Source organism: Leishmania mexicana, chromosome 8, assembly GCF_000234665.1.
Source record: "Leishmania mexicana MHOM/GT/2001/U1103 complete genome, chromosome 8".
Lineage (NCBI taxonomy): Eukaryota > Euglenozoa > Kinetoplastea > Trypanosomatida > Trypanosomatidae > Leishmania > Leishmania mexicana.
This window is the reverse complement of record NC_018312.1, coordinates 499,576-523,028: the sequence shown is the minus strand read 5'-3', so window position 1 is coordinate 523,028 and position 23,453 is coordinate 499,576. Positions and strand designations below refer to the sequence as shown.

Genomic DNA, 23,453 nt, shown 5'->3' with positions numbered 1-23,453 from the left:
CACATCGACAAAAACAGGCATTCAACCACAGCTCACCTACCCCTGTCACAGTGCCGCTACACACGAGTCGCCCAGGACAGAAGACCCTGCCATCGAATCGTGCCATGCGTCTCATCGTTTTCTTCTTGCCCTTCCTCGCACGCATGCCGCACGATCGGCGACACACGCACACGGGTGGTCCGCATGCCGGACGCGCGTGGCGGGGGGGGGGGGCTGGCCGTTTGTGCTTCAAAAAAAGCTGTGCCGGGGGGTGGCCCAGGGCGGCGGCTGCGCCCCGCTTGGGTCGCCGGCCCCCTCCGCGATTTGCTCCCAAAACCCCCCTGCCTTTTCCCCAAGCCCCGTTTTGTGGGCGCCGGCGCTGGCCGCCTGGGGCCTCGCCGCGCCGCGCCCCGGGGCCGCGTGGGGGGGGGCCTGTCGCCGAGGGCCTTCCCCGCCCCCACGCACATGCGCGTGGCCCCGCAATGACGAGCAAAACCCGAGGCCGCGCAAACACCGATAGACAGCGAAGGAGGGGTGAAGAGGTGGAGAAACGTACAGGCACAATCCCAAGAGGCGCAATTCTGGCATTCTCATTGAGCTAAGCGGATCCCTACAGCCATCCCGCTCCACGACTAAACAATTTCTTTTTCACAATGTCACTTCACCACGTACACATCGACAAAAACAGGCATTCAACCACAGCTCACCTACCCCTGTCACAGTGCCGCTACACACGAGTCGCCCAGGACAGAAGACCCTGCCATCGAATCGGGCCATGCGTCTCATCGTTTTCTTCTTGCCCTTCCTCGCACGCATGCCGCACGATCGGCGACACACGCACACGGGTGGTCCGCATGCCTTGATCCAAACGGAGCCGCCTTCAGGGTCCCGCACGAGGGCGGCGGCTGTCGCGTCTGTCGTGGAGGCAGCAGGGGGTGGGGGTCAAGGGGGCGTGCCGGGCGAGCGCAAGCAACGGAGCTGGCCACACTCAGGCCAGGGCCCTCCGAGACCTTGCACAGGACAGCCTGTCTGCCGTGCTTCTCCCTCAGTCTCTGCAAGCCGCGGCATGCCGTAATGTGGTGCGGGGACTCGCTGCTGCCATTCGGGGGTGCCCTCGCCATGCTTCCGGCATCTGCGCCTCATCAGTGCAGACCCGGTCGGACGTAGGAGACACACCGCACGCTCTGGCTGCGCTCACCTGCGCATGCGCACAGTGCTCGCATTCCTGCATCCTCGGGCCTCTGCTTCAGGACAACGCTGCTGCCGGTGGCGTCGCTGGCCCGCTCGACCACATGTGCCGCCCCACAGGCGGGACGCCGCGATGCGTGTGTGGCAAGGCAGCAGGGACATCCCGCCCCTCTGCTGAATCCGCAGGCCTTTCGCAGGCGTGGGTGTGGCGAGCGGAAGGGGGCCCGCGCACAAGCATGCGCCAGCGCAGCAGCAGGCAGCCCCCCATCGGCACCCCATGCCGCCACGGCCCGCCACCCGCCGTTGCAGGGATCGACGGTGCGGGACTGGGCAAGCATGGTCTCCCGTCGCCTCGTGCCGCGCGGCTTCGCGGGATGTCTGCCTGTGCCTTGGCCGATCCGGGTGGCCTCGCACCGGGGTCACGCCCCCGCCCCGTTGCTTCGCCCTCAGCGCCATCGCTGCAGACGAGGCGCGGCCGCAGCCTCCTGTCGCTGCGTCGATGGGTGTTACGCCGCAGCGCGTTGCCTGGGGGTCCCTGCCGAGCGTGTGTGTGTCTGTGGGTGGGTGGGGTGGGGGACGGGGCGGCGGCGATCCTCTTCCAGGTGCCCGCGTGCAACGGAGAGCCGTGGCTGGTTGCGGTGTCGCGCAACGGCGAGTGTGCGCTGCCCACTGGAGGGCGGGTCGCCGTGGGGCTCGTATGACCTCCCCGCCTGAGAAACCCATGATCCAGCGAGCACGGCACGGGTCTACGTTGGATCTCTTCAGCGCCGCGATGGGGTGACGCCGCGGTCTGCCGAGCCACGCGCGCCAGCGTGGAGTGCACAAGGACTGCTCAGGCCTTGGCACCTGGCTGGGGCTGTACTACGTTGTGGTGGGGCAGGTCCGCGGGGGAGCGGTGCGCACGCGAAGCCCGACTGCCGTGGCTGGAGCCTGTCGCCCAGATGGCCTGCGCAGTCGTCGCGCGATCATTTGTTCGAGTAGCCTGCGCGGATCGCTGGTCAGCGCCAGCGCCACAGGGGCGGTAGGATGCGGGGCCACCACCTGGCCTGTGCGACTTCAGGAGTGGCGCCATGAGCCCCTCTTTCCACGTAGCAAGGGCGCGTGGCCGGATATCGCGCTGACGTCTGCTGGAGCATCGTCGCCAACACGTCGGCCCGCTCTTTCGCGCCGAGGTGGCGGTTGACTCGTTGCATTGGTAATGCGTTTAGTGTGGCGGTAGTCGTTGGTAGCCTGGTTGCGTAACCGTGACTGAGGGCTGGTGGTGGTGAGGGGTATGCAGGACTAAATGCATCACTGCAGGCAAGCCCTTCGGTAAGCATGTCCGAGAATGGGCAATTCTCGGGTGGTGCGCAGGGTGTTTTCCCGAGGCCTTCCGCAGATCGGGGCCGTTTCGGCGTCCAGAACTGTGTGTAAGCGGCCTCACAAGATGGAACAGTTTACCCGGTGGTCTTCGCTATGAGTCTTGACGTGGATGCAAGCTCTCCTCGAGTGACACATTCTGGCTATGCATGCATGGTAGAGCGGTGGTAGGTGTAATTGCATGAGCGATTCGTCGTTGGTCCCTGGTGCGCGTTCGGGTTGTGGTGATGGCCGAGGTCATTACGGCACTCTGATGCGTGGGCATCCTCACTTCAGTGTTGCTGTAGTGTAGGCGCGGTCTCTGCGGACCAAGTTCGCAATCAGGGCCTAGTACAGTTTCCAGTCCGCTTCGCAGAAATAGTGTCATGGAGCCCCAGTCCTTGGTGGCAGGACCGCGTCATATTGCCTCCTCAAAGCTGGCAGTAGGCTTGGCCGCGCAATTGTCGCTCGGCGGCATTGTGCTGTCTCCGTGACGTGTCCGTGGTCCTCCCATCTGCGCTGTACTGCGTCAAGATGTCTTCTATCGGGTGTGCAGGCCTATTAGCCGTTGAACCAGTCGGAGTAGAATGGTCCCAGTCCACTGGGTCGCCCCCTTTCGTGTCCCGCGTCGGGTAGTGCCACTCGGCATCCATTCTCATGACGTGAGGGCTGGGAGCGACATCGTGTAACATCTGATCGAGAAGTTCCCAAGCCATCAGATCCCTCTCTGGAGCGTGGCCGGGCGTAAAGTGTATTCGTTGAGCAAGGTCCCCACAGCAAAGCCAGAGTGTCACTGCTGCAACGGCGTCCTTGGGAACGGGAGAGATGGCGTGTACACCTGTGCGCATGTCCTGCTGTGCGAGCAACGAGACACTAGCGCCATGCTTCTGTTCGCTTGCTACACCGAAGTGCTGACAACCAGGGAGAGCAAGTGCCTTGGCCCGCTCGTCGCGTGAAAACCCTCTCTTACTGAATGCAGATGTGCATCGAGGGTTCATGAAGGAGACGGGCCACTCAGCGCCGTTGGGCATCGATCAGCCCATTTCGGTTCAACTGCATACTTCGTGGTTTTCATACAGTATCACGCTCCACACCACAGCCGCAGCACAAGCAGAAAAGAAATTGACGGATGCATCAAACATGTTAAATCGCCAACACGATGCGCAGTGAGTTGGTAGAATACATGATTATATCCGCGCTTCTCTTCGGCAGAGCGCAAGCATAGACCCCTTCGCCGAAACCACCAACAGGGGCCAGGCTGCAGGCTCTTGGCTTCCACGCAAGAAGAATATCCCAAAATGACAGGGGGGTGGCGGGGGACTGGACACACCCCTCAGCGCGCGGCATCCCAGCGTCCCGTACCCACCCACACTCTGTGTGGCTGGGGAGGCTAAGTAAGCCCCCTCATCGCTGCCAGATGCCGAACCGCTTCCGGTGGTGAAATGGTAAGGCGTCTACGACGAAGGGGGGGGGCAGATCAGGGCAATGCATCGCTGCAGATGTTAGCGGCCAGGTCCTGGGTGGCGTTGCGTCGGAGCGGCCTGCGACAGTGATGTTTGCAGCACCCGTATATTGGGCGGAGCGTCAGCGTGACTTGAGCGTATTCCACCCAGCCCTCACTGCCTACTGGTGAAGGGACCCGGAGCCACCCCGAGGGGGATACACCGGGGGGCGGCTGTGAGGCGACCTGCGAGGCGGGTGGGCGGGCAGCGTTAGAGGCAGGGGGCCGTGCTTGGATGACTGACTCGGTGCATCGCCGTAACGCGTGCGTGTCCAGGGCCGCTTCGTACCCAGCGGATGGGGTCTGTGACAGGCTCGCTAGAGGGGGGAGGGGCTGAAGTGGTGTTGCATGGCAGAGGAACGGACACTCGGCGACGAAAAACAAAAATCGAGCGGGACGCTCCACCCCGAGATGCGAGAGTGCGGTAATCAATGTCCTCCTGGGACGCAGACACGGTGCAACACAAAAAAAAATCAAAATAGGGGGCGGTGACGAGGAAGGCAGCATCACCACCAGCGCTACGCTTCGTTACTAGGGGCGTGGAGCGGAGACGTGGTACACACGCACGAGTGCACATCCCTACCACCCTCACATTTCGATGCCCTCGGCAACCTTTTGGTAGTAGTCGTAGAGGACGGTCCTGAAGTTCTGCCGTGACTCGTGGATGAGGCGGCGCATATAGTCGGCGGCCTCGATTTCGTTCTTGTCAACGGCCAGCCGATGCGCAAGGTTGGCGATTGTCTTCTTTGGCTTAAAACACGGCAATCCGCTGCGGAGCATGAGCTCCACCATCACGCATATCTCACGCGCATACTGCCGCACGGCGAGGTAGCAGCGGTTCACGAGGGTCTTGAAGTAGATGTAGTTTTCCTCGTCCACAAGAGCGCGGGCAAGCGCCTTGCTCTGCAGCGTCGATTCGCCACTGACGTCCATGCCGATGAGCTGCACCATCTCCGTCGTCAGCTTGAAAGGCGACGACTCGAAGTTAATGTCGCCGCCCGGCGAGGTGTCGAACAGGAAGCCAAAGTCGATATGGATGAGGTTGCCGTCGGCGTCGATCATGATGTTGCCGTTGTGGCGGTCCTTAATGTTGAGGATGAAGGAGACGACCGAGTACGCGGCCGTGCTCCTCACGAAGTTTTCGCGAGCACGGCGGAAGCCGGCGGACTCGGGATGGCCAAATGTCTGCACGAAAAACTCCGCAATGTTCGACTCGACGAGCTTGCCAATCTCATTGCGACTCCTCGACCGCGGCACACACTCGATGATGCCGGTGCTCTGCCCGGTAGTGATGACGCGGTACGGGTAGAGAAAGGACGGCACGCCAACGGAGTTCAGGATGCGCTGCATGAGGCCGATGAGCTGCAGCGAGATCTGGTCCTGTCGGCAGTCGTCACCCATCTTGAAAATGCACGCCTTCACGACCGGGCGCGACACCGCGTCGCCATGGCTGTTTCCCGCACCGTGCCCGTGCTCGTTGGCAGCCGCCGAGTCGACGTCGTCTCGTGTCAGCGTGTCCTCTACTGTGCGCGGGACGCACGTGAACTGCACCAGGATTGGGCACTTGGCAGCGCTCTGCATGGCCCCGGCCGTGTGCGGGATGACGTCGGTGATCCGGTAGTTTGGATCTGTGGGCAGGTAAAGGTGCCGCAGGTTGGGCAGGGTGTGAAAGACGTCGTCCTTCAACCTCAGCCGCAGCTGCGTCTTGCGCTCGGGCTTGTCGAACTTCATGATCTCGCCCGACAGCGACGTCATGAGGTCCACAAAAGCGAACTCGGACCTGTAGAAGGCCTCTTCATTCGGCGTAAATGCTGCTTTGACGCGCCTCTCCACCTGCTGGCACTTTTTCGCCAGGGCACCGCTGCCCTCGCTCTCGGTTTGCAGACTCCAGAGCAGCTGGTGCGCAAACATGGTGCTCTTTGCGCTCGTGCGCACGAGGAAGGCCTCGATGCTGCCGCTCTCGTCCGTCGCCAAGAGCTGCAGTAGCTGCGGCAGGTAGAAGATGAGCTTCTCGCTGCGCTGAGAGAGCAGGCTGCGGATGGCGTAGCTATTCACCGTCTTGTACGCGGCGTAGCGTGGGTCAAGCAGGCGGAGGGCTTGAATGATGTTGCAGGAACAGAAGAGAAACAACCGCCGCGCACCAGCGCGCAGCACGTCCTCCGTAAGGTAGAGGTCTACCGCTTCCGCAACGTTCGAGTACCGCTCCGGATGTGCGACGACACGCTGCGACGCCGTCAACCGCACGGCTGGGATGCTCGAAAAGCGGTAGACCATGGCAACAACGACAGCGGGGTTGTGGTGATCGGCGCACTCGATCAGCTTCCCCCAGCCAACGGAAGGTGTCGTGTTGGGTATCTTGAGTGTGCGGCGCGGGGTACGCCAGACACTCAGCCGCAGCACCTCGTGCTCCACAAGGACGCGCAGCAGATGCAGCAAGCCCTGAAGCCTCAGTTTCTCCCGCACGATCAGCTTCGACAAGCCTTCCTCGCCGCCGTCGATCGCCTGCCGCACCGCAGCCACGCCTTCGCGCACGACGCTCAGCGACTCCCAGTGATGTACGAGTGACATGCCTCGCTCGCGTTGAACACCACTGCTGAAGTCGAGAAAACCGAGAGTTGTGTGGGTGAGCAGGTCAGCCTCCTCCTTTAGCAGCTGCGACAGTGAGCGCACCACCTTCGCCTCCTCTCTGGCCAGGACCGGATCCTTGGCGTAGTACCAACTTGGCGGCGTCTTGGTGAACCACCGCAGCAGCGCCTTGTACCACCGCTGGCGCAGCGCGCCAATCGCGGGAAAGGGCACTATCGTCAAGAGGCCAGCGCCCAGCTGGCGCACGTTCGCCTCCCTCAGCAGCTGCGCGATGCTGCCGACCACGAGAAAGCAGCGCATCGTCTCGCCAAACATGTCGTCTCGCAGAGACAGCACCGCGGCGAACTGCATAATGTGAGCCGCGACAAGGTACAGTTGGCGAAGCACCTCGGGGCTGAGGCACAGCGGGCTGCCCTCCTCCACGTACATATCGGTAAGAAAGGAGAAGAGCAGCTTGTGCGGGGAGGCGCTGTTGACGTTGTCGGCCACGTATACGGCAGTTTCCTCCGGCACACCGGCTCCTCTCTGCCCACTCGTGGAGACGGTGCTGAGGGGGATCGGCACCTCGCCTGTTTGCACCTGCCGGTTCTTGGAGGAGCAGTAGCCGTCAAACAGCCCTAGCCGATTGGCCGCCGTCCATACGAATGCCGTGTCCAGCTCCTGCAGCAGCGGCAACAGGTAAGCCTCACGGTTCTGGCTCAGCAGCCACTTCCAGCACAGGATGGCCTCGTACAGCACATCGGAGCGGAACGTTTGCACGGCGCCTTGCACCAGGTACTGCAGCAGCTGCTGCCGCCCGAGGGGGGTGCCGCTGCCCGTTACGAGCAGCGCCACGGCGGCTGCGAAGCTCGCGGCCGTCTCCGCGCGGGCTGGGGCATCGAGCGGCACCCGCGTCACACCCGCCTCCTCCTGTGCCGCAGCATCCTCGTCGGCGATGGTGGAAGCGCGAGGCGCCAGCACCGTGTCCACGGAGTAGCCCGTCTCCACGAAAAGGGCCCGGGCAGGCCGCAAGAGATTCGTCTCGAGCCGCTGCGCCACCGCCGACGCCAAAGCACGTCGGCAGAGGCGCGTGGCCGCCCACAGCTGCGCCACCACGGTGCTTTGCATTTGCCCAGCGGACGCGTACCAGCTAGCAGCTTGCATCGTACCCTGCGCACGGCCATGCAGCAGCAGCGCCTGCGCGTATTCAACCTTGACGACATGGGCAGCCGCCTCAGCCCCACGCATGAGAGTGATGGGGCTGTCGTCCAAACTGGATGGTGCCTCCTCAGCCCGGTACTGGGAAGCCAGGATGGCAAGTCGGGTTCCAGCGTGGTGCCTGCCGGCCTGCGTCGTTGCCTGCTCCCCGCACTCTTGCTGCTGGACGACCATGAACTTGATAGCTGTTTCAACGAGGGCTACCGGTGCCTTTTCCTGCAATATGGCAGCCCACCGCTCCGCGACATCCGCGACGAACAGCACGTGCTGCTGGCGCTCCACGCTGTGTGGGTCGGCGGCCACCGCAGGGACAGCCGAAAACCGCACGTGTTCGCATAGCGACTCGATCTGCCAGGCTGTGCCAGCTTCGAGGAGGTCCAGCACGCACCACAGGAGCGGCAACGCGCTGGCATAGGCGGCGTAGGTGGGAAACGACCTCACCACGCACAGCACCAGCTTGCTCGCCGACTCGCGTACTGACCCAATCGCGAAGGTCACCAGAAAGACGAGCTGCATCAGGTCAGTACGAGTGACCTGGAAGGCAACGCCCGGCAGCATGCTGCCCACCGCTTCGATGTAGTGGTCGCACGCTGTGCTGAGGATGTGGCCCAGCGCTTCCGGTATGGCAGCGCTCGCGACAAACTCACGCACCTCAAAGTGGCGGTAGAGCGTCAGCTGCGCCACGGACCCCGCCGCCGCTCGCAGGATCTCTAGCTCCGCCACACACTGAAGAAGCATCAACTCTCCCGTGGTCAGCCGCTTCCAGCACTCCTTCCTGCCGCCGCAGAGCCGCTTCAGTGACTTGTACAGTGACGCGTGCACGATACCGCTCTTTGCGGTGACGTCAGCGACCACCATGGGGCAGTGAAGCGCGCTGGTCAGCGTGTAGCGCAGGAGCACGGCGATGTCAGCCATGGCCTGCTGAACGTCGGACGAGCACATGCGCAGGAGTGGTGCCGCCGAAGCGGCGATGAGGCGCAGTAGCTTGCACTGCTTCCTCGACAAGATCGGCGCGCGGGCAAGCGCCGCCGCAGCCTTAGCTGGGTTCGTGCTCTCCATAGGCGCCATGCCCCCAGCCCTCACCGCCATAAGTGCCTCTGCCGTGTACTTGTAGTAGGAGAACATCATCCAACATGAGCGAAACAGCGCCCAGCACTCGAGTTCTATCTGCTCCGCAGGGCCAGCTCCAGAACCGCCACTGTCGTCCGCCTCGACCGCCACAAGCGCGCGCGATAGGCGGCGGTAGTAATAAAACACGTATTGATCGCTCGTGCTGGGGTCCTCGAGGGTGAGGTAGCGGGCGTACTGATAGTGCGTGCAGAGCTGCTTTAGTGACCGGGCTGGAAACAGGGTAGAGAGGTGGAGCAGCATCGTTAAGGGTCGAAAGAAGGGCGACAGAACCGCCAGCGCTATCGGCGCCATCACGGCGGACGTCGTCGTGTTGCTCAGAGGCCTCTCCCAGCCGCATGCTGGGCTCTGGTACAACACCCCTGACGACGGCCACGCCACGCTGAGCATGTTCTGGATGACACCACGCAGGAGCAGCACAACGCTCATGCGCTCCGCGTTGAAGGCGTGCAGCAGTCGCGCGCGATCCCTCGCGATTACCGCCGCAGACCACCGAGTCCCCTTGTGTGGCCCTTCCATCGCAGCCTCCGCTTCCTGTACCAGCACGAGGGCCATGCTCGACATCCCACGCAGCCGCTCATGCACCCGAAGCACTAAATTCACAAACGCCTTGACAGCGACAGCCATCACCGGCGTGAGCATGTTGTGGCGATTCACGCTCCCCTCCTCAAGACCCCAGAGATGCTCGCGCAGAGAGTCCACGTAGGTGTCACACAACAGTTGCCCGTAGCGTGACAATTCCTCGCGCTTCGAGTCACCACGTTCGCTCGTCGTTGTGCAGCTCCGCGCGAGGCCAACTCTCTCCTCCTGCTCCTCCGCCACGTGGTGGTAGCCTTCCACAACAACAGTCGGCACCAGGATCGCGGACAGGGCGTCGAAACACAGCGCCAACTGGCAAGCGCGAAGGTGCGTTGCATGCTTCCGCTCCTCTTCTGGGTCTTCGGCAGCGGAACCGACAACGGTTCCCCGTGAAGTCGCTGCCGGACTCCCATTGGTGTCCTTGCCGCTGGCGCACGCTGTGTGGCCGCTGCCCTTGTGCCCCAGAGGCCCGTGCGTGGCCGTCGCCGCTTCCTCAGCGCCGCAGCGAGCAGAGAGGCGCACGACGGCGTCCATCACCTCTGAAACGGCGAACGAGCGAAGATGCTGGTTTGTGGAGCACATGTATTGAATGCACACCGCCGCCACCATGCCACGCAAGATCGCGTCGCTGCTGGTATCCAAGGTAGGCGGCGTCGGCAGATGCATATCTGACACGCCCCCAAGAAAGCTTTGGTTGGCGACAGCCGTCGCGTCCTCCGGCCCGCTTGGCTGGAGAATTGTGCGGATAAGCTCGTGTACGAGCTCCTCGATGCAGCGGTAGAAGTTGTTGGAAAAGTGTGCTCTCCTTCGCGATATAGCAAGTAGATCGGTGCCGGCAACGGCAACGTCGGCGTGCCGCATCCTCGGCGTCGCTGCCGCCGCACTAATCGGACTAATGGAGCGCGGTGCTGCGGAGGTGGTGGCGCGGCCGCTCTCCGTTGTCGATGCAGATGTGTCGTCACGGCTGTTGAACTCCTTTGCCGTCACGACGCTCAGCACGCGCGCCGCCGCCTCTGTGAGTGACGCACGCAGCTGCTTCGCCTCCTCCGTCCTCGGAAGCGCGCTCATGATGCTAGTGGGGAGCAGGAGGAACTTGATGATGTTGCTGCAAATCAAAATGCGCAGCGACTCCTCTTCCGCAGATGGAACATAGGGAGCCGCCGCCGACGCATCGCTGTCGCGCCGTGTGGTACCATCCCGTCCGCGAAGGGTGTCTCGCCTACGTCGATTAGCCCCCCGCTGCTCCTCCCGTCCTGGCGCGAGTGGTGGCACGGCGGGAGGGCAGCCACTCTGGTTTCTGGTCGTGCTCGTCGCCGCCGACATCTCGACAAGCGACTGGTGGTAGGCGGCCGTGGCGCTCGTAATGATGTAGTAGCACCTCAGCCGCTCCACCTCAGTCCGGAGTAAATGTTGCACGACAATGTCGATGTTGTGCCGAAATAACGTCAGAGGGTGCTTCTCAGCGGTAGTTGCGGCATCCTCCCAGGACCCGATGGTGTCTTGCAGGGCCTTCCAGACAAGCTCAATAAGCTGATCGCCCTCCGTAAAGTCCGGCATCGAGACGAGGCCGACCACTTTGGATGCGCACTCCTTCGCCATCTCCTGATACTGCCGGATAAGCATCGTCAGCGTAGCGGTCACAACGTGGGCGTGCAGCTCCTCTCGCTGGAACAAGCCGCGCACGACGTATCTTTCCTGGATAACTGCTGTAATCCAGTTGTTCGTGCGCTCGTAGTCGATTACGCGAGAGCAGCTGATGGCCTCCAGCAACACGGAGAGGACGCGCTTGTACGACAGCTCGCGCCGGTGACCAGACGTGGCGAAGGCATCGGTGAGGTCGTGCAAGTGGTTCACCAGCTCCGGGGCTAGGTAGAAGAGCTGCTGCGAGTGCGTGAGTGAGATGCCGCGTAGAATGCCGAGCGCGACAGGGTCGTGCACACATTCGTCGATGTTGCTGGGGATACAGCGCACAAAGATGGCGTCGAAGGCGCGGTGGCCGAAACCGACAAGGCCCCAGTTCTTGTCACGTCCAAAAGACGGCTGCATCGGCGTTCTGGCTCCGGCACCGCCGCAGCTCCCCATTGGCGCTGCGCCAGAGGCTACAGCGCTGCTGTTGTTGCTGCGACCGCTGCACGGGATGCCAGCTGTCCCCGCGCCGGTTGCGCCAGCCTCGTTCGCGGCACCGCGTCCATCCTCCTCCCCTTCGACATCCTCGTCGTCGCGCAACTTCAGTCCACATGCCACGAGAGAAGCGGTGAAGTCCTCGAGACTGACGCCGCCGCCGAACCGAAGCGAGCGCAGCTTCGAAAGCAGGGTGGTGTAGAGGGCACTGCACTCTGTGAAGAACCCTTTCGTGCGATCCGCGGGGAGACCGCTTTGTCGGCACGACACGGCAAAGGCGAAGAAGGACACCATAGCTGCCGCGATACGCCGCGAGATGAGCGGCTGCGCCGCCTCCGCGCGCGTGAGAACATCGTTGAGCCGCGAGAGCCGCAGAAGTGTCCGCACTCGTGGGTCGCGGAGAATATCAGGGCTGGCACCGAGGCTGCTCATGTTGACCCCGCCGCTCAGGCCAGTAAAGATAGCGCCGCTGCTACGGCGCCAGGACCCCGCGATAGCCGTTGGCATGGCAATCGCAGGAGCAGTGACGGCCCTCCGGGGCAAATACGTTGTTGCGGTAGCTGTGGCCGCCGCGGGTGGGAGAGAGTCAAGCTCCTTCGAGTTGAGCTCCAGCAACCGATCCACCATACGTAGGTACCCTGTGTCTACCCCACCACCGCTGTGCATTCCATCACGGCCAGAATCATAACAGCCCACACATTCGCTAGCATCCGAATCGAATAGATTAACGCCTCCGCCGCCGTCACTGCTGCTGCTACTGATGTCCTCGTCAAAGGTGTGGCGGGGCCACCGCTCCCTGCCACCAACCACGCACGCTTCGGAGAGAGGCCGCGGCGCACCAGCTGTTGCAGATGAGGTCGTCTCGGCGAACTCATCCGCCAGAAGCTGCGCAAGCACCGATGCCATCACGAGAGTTGGGCTGCTCTTGATCCAGCCCGGAAACCGAATGTCGTTCATTGTGCCGAGACCTGCAGCAGAGAGACTTTCCAGCGCGCTGTTCAGTGGGCAGAACACGTCAACTCAATTTTCCGCCACGTTGCTGCGTTTTGGATGGAGTGGATAAGGGAAGATATCGTCGCTTGCGTGTGTGAGTGTGCTTCCGCGCTCCCGGCAACAGCTCAGAAGGAAAAGGAGAGGGAGAGGGGAGCAGAAGGCCGCTATCGATCGGGGAGCTTCTACCGCGACACACAAACACCCAGAAGAAAAAGCCAAACGTGAGAGATACACAGATAGAGAGGTAGAGGGAGAGGGAGAGAGATGAGCAATCGCGGTCGAGGACAAAAGAGGAATGGACCACAGGAGGGGCCGTATATACGTGTATGTGTGTATCTCAAGAGGAGGGAGGGAGGGGGGAACGGGGGGATGTAGAACCGAAACAACACACATATATATATGTGTATATACACCATACAAATGCGTGCGTGACTCTTTCGTAGCGATCCAGACAAGACGTCATACACAACGTGATTTTAATGTGCGTGAGAGAGACACGAGCGCGAGCGGGATTCCCATATAAAGGCCCGTGGAGGGGAGGGAGAGCGACGCAGTGAGGCGTGCCTTTCCCTCTCTCGCTTTTTCTTTTGTTATGCCCTCGTGCGTGGATTGTTTCGTTTCGCGGTTGGACTTCTGCGTGTGCGTGTGCGTGTGTGCTCAACTAATGAGGGGGCATTACACGGAGACAGCACAGACGTTCAATGAAAGCAGACAGCGAGGGGATGTGGAGGTGGATAGAAGGAGACGCCGCCAGTGGGCGTGCACGCAACTGAATGTGTAGCCACGGGAGAGAGAGAAGGAAGAGTGGAAGGAGTGTATGTGTGCTCATGTTACGAGCAGAAGGTGGGGGAGGGGGGGGGCAGTTGTTTGTGTGTCCAATAACCAAAGGAGGCAGTGCCGCGGACCAAAGTGGAAGCAGCAGCAGTAGCCCACCTCTGTGAACCAAGCGCCACAGTGCGCTGAAAAGGTAACGAGAAGTACTCACGCTCTTGCAAGAGGACGCCGAGTGAGGGAGGAAGGGACGGAGAACACCACCGTCGTCCCCTCCTCATGGCCAGTGTCATATACGCCTTATTTTTCTGGCCGTTTCCTTCGTGTGCGTGTGTCTGTGTGAGCGTCGCCTATTTCCTCCTTGAGCCCGTCTTGTGCTCTGCCCGTGCCCATTTCCGTGTCTTAGAAGGAGTGGGAGTGGCAACCCAAATGGAGGATCTCGTTCGTCATTCTCCTGTACGTTTGTGTGTGCGCGCGTGGGTCGATGTTCGGTGTTGCACCCCGCACAGAACTCCATCCACCCCTCCTCTCCACCCCTCACATGCCTATAAGAACACACGCAGAGAGAGAGGCGCTGCAAATCCCCTTCCGACTTCGTGACGCACGACGTCGCCAGCAAAGAGCACGCGACTGATGATATCGGATCCGGTGTGCAGGGTCTAAGATGACTGCGACAGCGCTCTTCGGTCATGAGGAGGAGAGGGAAGAGGAAGGAATGTCCATTTTGCGTCACCCGTTGATCCTCGCACCCTAACCCACCTGACGCACAGCACCACCATGTGCCATCTTGGTTTTTTTTCACGGTCGTTGAGGGTCTGACGCACTTAGCGAGCGGTAGCCCGGCTGCATTGTCTCGGCTGCGTGCAGGGCTGTTTCGAAGAGGTTCTCCAGCGCCATCACGGCGGCACGGTACAATGCCTCTGACTGGGTCGAGGTGGAGGCGCCGTATCCCACCAGCTGTGTGCTGCCCTGCCGCACAATCAAGCCACGCTGGAGGTAGAGGCGATACTGGAACCCGTGCGTTGTGTCGTACGAGCTCTGAACGCGGATGCGGTGGTCACGCAGCGGATATGCCGACTTCATGCAGCGCAGTAGCAGACGAAATGGCGGCGGCGGCTGGTTGCGTCTGGCTTTGGCAAGCTGTGCCAACACGTCGCGGCAGACCTCGGGCGGGAGCTGCTCGATGATAGGCTCGGAGAGAACTTCGGTCGCCACCGTTGCTGACGCCATGTCACGTTTGATAATGTACTGCAACACGCGTGGAAAGCTGCGGCGAGTTGCCAGCGTGAGGGCGTCTCGAACACACCGGCGCTTGGATGTGGCGACCGCTCTGGCAATCGGCAACATACCGAAGCGCGGGAGGACGACAGTGCCAAACCAGTAGCTCCCCACCCCAGTCACGATCACGTTCACCGGCGCGGCGGGGTCGTTCATGGCATCCGGTAGATCAGCTACCCCGAGAGAGGGTACGCCACCTGCTCGCGCCGGTTCGCCCTCCGCGCTGCTTGCTGCTGGAGTCGCTGCCTCCACCGCGACATTCGCATTGTGCCCAAAGAACGCCCCAAAGAGAGCGATGGACAGCTCGCGGTTAGAGCCGGCGCCAGTCACCGGGTAGGTTTCGTACTCCGTCCATAGCGTCTCCGCGTCCGCACCGGCGAGGTGGCAGGAAGCAGACTTGAGTGCCGTCACGAGTACCGGAATGGCCTCCGCATCGGCCGGTGTGGTGGCGCGACTGGAGTCGTAGTCAGCGATCAGGACGTTGCCGCGCTCGCCCAGGACTTGTGCGCTGTACGACAGGCTCAGGGGGCGCAGCAGCATCTCTGGCTGCTGGCTGAGCAGAAGCCACGTATCTCCATCCGAGTAGTTGATGTCGAGCTCCATGTCATCAAGGTCGTCGCCTGCTATCGACTGCCCGATCGCTGCATCAGTTCCGTGTGGATCCTGCTGGCGTGCGCGCGCCTCTAAGGTGACCTTTATCGGGGCAATCGTTGCATGGTCGCGCTCCATCAGTGAGGTGACGTGCCTCAGCATCGACCCGTCAAAAATGCTCTTGGGGTCGTAGAGTCTTGTGCGGCGTACGTTGATGTCCATCTCAGGGTCATCGCTATCGTTGCGGTTCAGGGATTGATAAGTCTTCAACTCTTTCGGAAAGTACTGCTTCGCCAGTCGGAAGAACAGGGACTTGCGCGCCTGCCGCACCTGCAAGAAGGCTGGCGAGACGGCCACCACGCGCCGCTCCTCCTCCCCCTCCACCTGGGCCTCCATCTCGGCAATCCACTGCGGTAGGCCAAGATCTCCGGACAAGTTGCGAAGTCGGACACGCGGCTGCCTCCACCCTAGATCCTCCTCGGCGAAGGTCATTACCATGGCTACGAAGCTGCCCATGTGCGCGATACGTTTTTCTCGAGGCAATGCGCGGTAGCGCTGCCCGCGTGCCCCGTTGTCAGCAGAGAGATCAACATCAGGGTGCTTCTCTAGAACAGCGGCGTATTGGCGAGGGAAGTTGTCCCGGATGGCGTCGAGACACGCATATCGCCACGCCTCTCCTTTCATCTTAGAGCGGCGCTGCGAGAGAGGGTAACTCGACTGCCGGCCATTGTTGACGGTCACCGTCGACACCCACTCCTTCGTCGCGAGGTCAAAGTGGTAATGGGTCTGGAAGGGGCAACCAAGCAGGTGCATAGTAATCGAGCCCAGAATCGCGTAGCAGTTCCACTTGCCCCGGTGGTGATTCAGGATAGGAAACGTGTCGTGCCGCAGCACCTGCAGCTCCAGCACGCCAGCACTGGGAAACAGGAGACCCTCGCCTTGCCCAGCAGCCATGCATGGGAGTGCGCTTAGGCAGTCGCCATACTGGTCCAGCAGGTAGTACACAGCCTGAACATAGGTGTCGAACTCCACGCGATACCGCCCCTTCCCGGCCGTCTGCCACGCCAGTGCATTATTTTCAACAAAGAGGGATCCGGTGAAGACGATGGGGAGGTTAACAGGGGTGTCGGTCGGGGGGCGCGTGGGAGCCGCACCGCTGTCAGTCATTGCAGTGCCGTTGGTCTCTTGCTTCGCCGGCTCGGCGTCACCGCCGTCGTCGCCGGTGCCACCCAACTTAATCCAAGCAACCTCCAAGGGCGGCTTGCCTGTTACACGGCAGATGTGATCCACCAGCATGTCGAACTGCCACCGCAGCCGCCACAGCAAAGGCGCCGGCTCCAACCTCTCAGATAGCAAGTGTGCCTCGCTGTCCCACGCGCTCTCCGAACGAATGGCGCTCATCGCCGCTGTCTGGTATCCGACGTACGGTGAGGCCTGGCGGCGTGCGTTGTACACGGCGGTGTTCCCTCGCGCGTCCGTTAACTGCAGCTGGGTACTGTACGTAGGCGGCTGCGTCAGAGAGCTGAACGAGCTCGCATGCGCTGTCGCCCGCGTCGCAGATGCGCCGTCTTGCGCCTGCTCCTCCGAGTTGCTTTCTGCGGTCGTCGCCCCCGACATGCCACCAGCAGTTTCCTCCTTCCAGGTCGCTGTCACTGTCTTTCGGTGTCCCTGTACAAGCGCCGCCACCTCACGCACGCCCTCCTGAGTCACGCCTGTGGAGTCCATCTCGTCCCTGTACTGTCGCCGAAGTTCTACGACACAGCGGACAAAGGCGTCGTTGGGGCTACTGCCGCATGCTTCGTAAGCAAGTCGAGCCTGGGGTGAAGTACTCCACTCCTCCTTGACATAGCAGCGGCAGCGCCACGGCCTCGCCATCACCTCAGCCGTCGCAGCGCCTACCCCCTCCGCAGGGAAGTGCGACATGCTCGCCTGGAGTGGTGGCTTCACAGAAAACTTGACCGTGCGGCTAAAATGGGCGCAGAGCTGCCGCAGGTCGCTCATGATGGCCTTCAGCTCTTGCTGGTGCGGTGTAAGTCGAGAGGAGGCTCCGTCCCCGCTGCCACCGTGACTTGGGAACCCTATCGAGTTGATGTTGCTCCGTTCATGCTGCTGGTGCCTTCCTCGTCCCCTACCTCTGCCGAAGCGACGCTGCTGGTTGTTTGCGTGCCCATGGTTGCTGGTAACGGAGATAAACTTGACATCACTAGACAAGGCTTGTTGAAGACATGCCTCAATGGTTTCCCTTGCATGCAGGCCGTTCGCGACAGCCAGCTCGACGGGAAAGCCGAGCTGACGGAAGGTCGCCGAGACTCGGTAGTAGAACTGCTGCTCTTGTTGGTGTGGGTGAGGCAGCGCTGGCGGCGCTGTCGCACTCCCTAGATCGTTCATTGTCGGCGCATCCTCGCCCGCATCGTGACTGTCGTGCATCACGACGTCGTCTGCCTCGGCTTGCTCATCCTCGGTTGCTGTGCGCGTCTCGGCATCTGCCGCGGCCGCTGCCGGCCGGCGACGATGAGGGATGCGGTGCAGGACAAGTTTCGCCAGGGGCCCAAACATCTCTCGCAGGAGCGCCTCTGCATTCTCCACGTGGCGCTCTGGCATATAGCCCTCCTCAGCTGCCTCCCCCATGTCCGCAACCACGCCACTCGCCTCTCTCACAACATCGCCGTCATACACGGCGACGTGCTGTGCCTCAGACTGCTGGCCCTGGTCTGCCACAATTACGGCATGTCGCGCGTACGACGCAAGGGCTGATGGAGCTTCTGCAGCGGTCACGGCAACGAAGGAGACAGACAAGGCACGTCGCACTTGTGGCGCATACTGGTCGCAGCCACCACAACCGCCCCTCACCCAGCACAGGCGGACGAAACGCTGCCGCTCAGCGAGCGGCGTCGAGGATTGCACCACGGCACCTAGTGACGACGACACGGATGCGACGGGTGACGCCGCCGCGACGCCTGTGCAGATGCCGAAGAGGGCCAGGAACCGCTCCAGCGAGATTGCCCTCCACGCATAAGCTATGCCACCATGTGGCGGAGGGCGACACTGATGGCGCATTCTTACGCTCCTACAGAGTAGAAGTGGCTTTAGTGTGTAGCGCAATTGTTTGGGCCGCTAAGCGCAAACGCCCTCCTCCCTCCAAAACCAGGTGCGTCTGTGCGTGTCCAAGCACACACCAGGGCGTCTTTGCCGTGACGCGTATGTGCGCGTGCCGCTGCCTCTTTGCTTTCTACGAATTCCGGTGTGCAAGGACGTGTGCCCATGTGAATGGGGGAAGCTTTTGGTTGCAGTGCGTGAGTGTGCGTGAAAGTTACTCCGTCGCGTGTCGGCTGATGATACTACACAAAGTAAAACAGAAAAGAAAAAGACTGCCGGCGACACGAGGCTTGCGCGGTTGGCCACACTTACGTGCTGCCCGCAATACAAAGAGGAAAGGGGGGCGCCAAAACCCCCACTCAGATGATGTGCTGGTGATCCATGTGCGCCAGCGAACGGCACACATTATGACATATACATACACACAAGCAATGTACAGGAAAAGACAGAGCAGTGGCGAGGGAGAGGGGTGAACGAGGTGGAAGGGCCACACATCGTCACACGAGAACAGATGTGAGCGCAGGCCGCGAGTGTGGCGTAGGGGGATTCGCGAAGTCCAATGTCGATGGTCACGATCTCCAACGACCTCACAGGCACGTGCACACACAGGTGCACACGGCTCTTTTTCAGCAAAGCGAAGCAAGGCACAACGACGGGCAAAACTAGTGCGAAGGCAGAAGCGAATGTTTTAACCTCTTTTCCATCAGCGGGTGCCCACTCTCCGCTGTACAGCATGAGTCCTACCCCCCTCCGTCCCCCATCCTCCGTCATAAGTGTAGTGCAAAGTCGCGGTGGACACGCACGCGTTACGGCGATGCACCGAGTCAGTCATCCAAGCACGGCCCCCTGCCTCTAACGCTGCCCGCCCACCCGCCTCGCAGGTCGCCTCACAGCCGCCCCCCGGTGTATCCCCCTCGGGGTGGCTCCGGGTCCCTTCACCAGTAGGCAGTGAGGGCCGGGTGGAATACGCTCAAGTCACGCTGACGCTCCGCCCAATATACGGGTGCTGCAAACATCACTGTCGCAGGTCGCTCCGACGCAACGCCACCCAGGACCTGGCCGCTAACATCTGCAGCGATGCATTGCCCTGATCTGCCCCCCCCCTTCGTCGTAGACGCCTTACCATTTCACCACCGGAAGCGGTTCGGCATCTGGCAGCGATGAGGGGGCTTACTTAGCCTCCCCAGCCACACAGAGTGTGGGTGGGTACGGGACGCTCGGATGCCGCGCGCTGAGGGGTGTGTCCAGTCCCCCGCCACCCCCCTGTCATTTTGGGAGCAGGAGCGAATCGGGCCAGAAAAAAGAAATCAAAACAGCGGACGTGCAACGCGCGGTTGCCGAGCTCCGTGCTGCCGTTTGTCGTTTGCCTGCTCGCTCGTTCGCATCTTCCTCGTTTGCGTAGGTCATCCTCTGTTCTCCCGTTTTTGCTGTGTGCCCAAACTGGACGCCGCCACCACCAGCACCAGCAGCACACAGACATGGACACACGAAACACAACGTTGCGAACGATGAGGCAAACGGCTGAGGCGAAAGGCGGGAGACAGACATGGGAAGAGGGGAGGTGGGCGTGTGTGTGTGTGTGTGTGCGCGTGCGTGTGCGTGCGCGGAAGTGACTTTGACGAAGGCGTGGCTACCATGGCCACAGCAATGGCCCCATCATTCACTTTGCTTTCGTTGGTTTCTTCGCGTTGCTGCGTCGCCACTACTACTTCTTGCGTTAAACAGAACAAGTTTCGAGCCAGGGAGAGAGGCCAAGGGCATCCGTTAGAGAAGAATAACACACAGCGAAGAGCAAAACATCGTCGACAAGGACGATGACCACCACCAACACCGCCGCAAAACGGACCGTAGGATGTGTGAGAGCACAAGAAGAAATAAGACACCCCACCACACACACACAAAGACAACCAGATGAGGTCAGGAAAGAGAAGAGAGGGGGATCGACGACATGAGGCACACACACACACACCTCAGAAGATGTAGTACGACACCCACGCCCCGTCACAAACATATGCACATGGAAAAAAAGTGTGCGGCTTCAGCGACGCCCACGACCTCGTCACTGCCTCCCCTTCCACGGCAGTATAAACAGCCGTCCCTCAACGTTGCCGAGACAACAAATAGCACCCCCTGCAGTGTCGACACCGGTGACGCCATCACACGACCGGTGGAAATCTGCCCCTCCACAGGCGTGCGTCTGGCTACTGCAGACACGCAGATGTGTATGAGAGAATGCGCGAGGACGTAGCGAGAGCTGAGCAAGGTGAGGGCAGGGAAGGAGTGTCAGCAGGCGATGCGGAGGGCGGAGAGCGACAGGCACCCCTCTCAAAAAAAAGAGGCGCGTGCATTCAAATGGTGTAGAGTGGCAGCGACAACTTCGCTGCAGGCATCGGCCCGAGGCCGTCCACCTCGCGCCGGGTTGCCGGGGAGACCACGTAAATGTACTCGCGGTCCGCGACGATCTCATCAAAGTTTGCCTTGGCGAGGTCGCTCTCTGTGATGCCGAACATGGTCGGCACGAGCAGCAACTTTGCGGACAAGAGCTTCGACGCGAGCAGCATCATGTGATCTGCTTTCGTCTTTCCGGCGACGGTGGTGAAGAGGGCGTACGCAACCTCAGCCGCGAAGACGCCAGCGTTGGCATCAGCAGAGGACCCCGATTTGCGCGTGTCGCGCGCCCGAAAGACGACGAGATCCGTCACTGAGCCCTGCGCGTTAGTCCGCACGTAGGAACGGTGGTCCGGGTGACCAATGTAGCTACGACGCATCTCCTGCACATCCTCTGGCACGCAGGCCAGGTCCACGTTGGACTCCTCGCTGCCTGCCTTGGCCTGCATGAAGCTCAGCACCAGCGCACACTGTTCATCAGAGGTGACTTCGAGATTGCACCACGACGGCAGATCCGCCATGTATTGCTGCACGAGCGACGCCGGAATGGCACCCTTCAGCACCGCATCAGCACGTAACACCTCATCGTAGTTGTAGAAATCGGGGAAGACATCGTAGGCACTCTCGGAGGCGTAGACGTACGCCGCATCAAAGGCGCGGCGATACCACTTCACTGTCGCCACAGCCGCCGGTGGACGACTGAGTTGCGTGCCAGAGGCAAAGAAGACAGCAGCGTTGCTGTCGCTTCCAGCCAAATCCCCAATGCGAGTACGCAACGCATGTAGCAAGGCGGCAGCGACCCCGGTGTGATGGCTGTCGCTGCGCACAGCCAAGTGAGCCGCGACCGCTACCGTTGCGGCGCTGATCTTCTTCGCCGCCGGCCCTTTCAAGGACACCTTTGGCAGCACCTGTGCCACCACTACTCCCGTCGTCTTTGTGGCCGTCGTCGCTGCCGTCGCGTCTGCTTGCGATGCCACCGCAACCTGCCAGTGCTCACACGGCACCAATGCACTTCGCGTCACGGGCCGCAGCCATTCAAGCCGTCCATGCTGATCCAGCGAGCACACCGCGTCGCTGACCGCTTGCCGCTCGGCATCGGTCATGTCGGCACCGCTGCAGCACTGTACACTGGTCGCTACACTTCTGGTACACGTAGAGGACCAAAATGTGCGTGTGCCAGTCGCCTCTGCTGCCTTGGAGACCGGCTTGCTCATCACGAACTTTGGCGGCTGAGGAGCGTGTGCCTCGAGCACGCTTTCTCGTGTCTTTATACCCCCCTCGGTGCTGCTCGGGTTCCCGTCAGTATGCCCCGATGCCTTCGCTGCCGCTACGAGCGCTGCGTACACCTCATCGCTTTCGGTGCTAGAGTGACCGTTCAAAATCGCAATGTCGAGTGGTGTCATTTGCTTCTCATCCGCCACATACGGGACGTGCAGGTCATCCGCCACCTGCCGAATGAGTGCCGCCGAGCCGGCATCGGCGGCGTAGTGAAGCGCATTGCGACCGTGGTTGTCCGCAAGCGTCCTCCAGACAACACCGCACGCGGCACCGAAGTCCCTCATGGAGACACTATCGCCCATCTTCGCAAGCCGAAGGGCCTCAAAGTCGCCTAGCTCGCGTTTACAAGGGGTGCTCTTGTCCGTCGCGACAACGTTCACACCCTCATCGGCATGGCTCGTGGCACTCACCTGCGCAACCGAGGCGGCGTTCAGCTCGTGTGACGACACCGGATGCACACTTTGCAGTCGCTGCTGTTGGGCGATGAGGCGCAGAAACTCGTCTTCGAACTGCTGCCCGGCGCTGTCAAGCTCTGCTTCCTCTTCATCGTCATCGTCTTCGTAAGCGTACCCCATCTGCGGCGGTGGCGGGGCTGTACCACCGCGAGGACCGCCACGCGGGTTCGGCGCCGGTGGCCCGTGCTGCTCCGTCTGCTCTGCACCCGCGTTGACGTGGTAGGCGCCGTTTGTAGCACCGACAGGCGACCTAGCCGCCATCGCCTGTCCACTTCCGGACGCAGCAGCTTGGGTCGCGCGCAGCCGAACGAGGCGCTGCTCCAACGCTGCTCGCTGCTCATCGCTCATCGGCGCCCCGCTCATGATTTGTGATGGCTCACGTCGGCCTCTGGTGCCCTCGTATTGCGGCTCCTTGCACGAACAAACGATGCGACACGTTCGTGTGCGTTGATGTGAAAGATGAAAAAGAGGATGGGCTCGCAACGTGGAAGCCTCGACTTGCCCCCCTCCCTCTCTCTCTCGGTGTGGCTGCCTGAGAGACACACAGTCAGACACAGACAAGCTGTCAAACAACACGCTTGCACGCGCAAACCGACAACGAGCAGTAGTAAGAACGCCAATCGACTCCTCAGTGGACGCAGTCGAGGAGGGCGAGGGACGGTGAGCACGAAGGGATCGTACGGTAGAACGGAAAGAATGTCAAGGATGCCTGACCAGCTTCCTTGCTTTGAGTGCGCTAGTCACAAGAAGGTAGATATATGGGTGTATGAGCGTAACGGCCCTCTTTCTATCTGGACCCAAGGAAGAGGCAGTAAAAAGGGGGTGGTCGTCGTGGATGAACACACTTGTGCGCGTACGCTCGAGATCGGGGAAAAACAACGACAGCAGACCAGCGGCACCGCAGTACGAAGGGGGGGGCGGGGGTTAGGGGGAGAAGCCACAGAGCGTGAAAGACGCACAAGTGATACAGGAAGAGGAAAGGGGAG

General features: G+C 61.4%; 3 protein-coding genes across 3 annotated transcripts; all 3 read right to left on the bottom strand.

Moving 5' to 3' along the window:
• Positions 1-4,594: 4,594 nt before the first annotated feature.
• Positions 4,595-12,574, bottom strand: LMXM_08_29_1450 (phosphatidylinositol-kinase domain protein,putative; the record flags this gene model as incomplete). The annotated part of the gene is made up of 1 exon (XM_003872363.1): positions 4,595-12,574. The coding sequence occupies one exon, from the start codon at positions 12,572-12,574 to the stop codon at positions 4,595-4,597; it is 7,980 nt and encodes a 2,659-aa protein (XP_003872412.1).
• A 1,605-nt stretch (positions 12,575-14,179) lies between these two features.
• Positions 14,180-18,307, bottom strand: LMXM_08_29_1460 (conserved hypothetical protein; the record flags this gene model as incomplete). Its single annotated transcript, XM_003872362.1, has 1 exon — positions 14,180-18,307. One exon carries the CDS (start codon positions 18,305-18,307, stop codon positions 14,180-14,182), a length of 4,128 nt encoding a protein of 1,375 aa, XP_003872411.1.
• Positions 18,308-20,694: 2,387 nt separating this feature from the next.
• On the bottom strand, positions 20,695-22,830 carry LMXM_08_29_1470 (conserved hypothetical protein; the record flags this gene model as incomplete). The annotated part of the gene is made up of 1 exon (XM_003872361.1): positions 20,695-22,830. One exon carries the CDS (start codon positions 22,828-22,830, stop codon positions 20,695-20,697), a length of 2,136 nt encoding a protein of 711 aa, XP_003872410.1.
• Between the last annotated feature and the right edge of the window lie 623 nt (positions 22,831-23,453).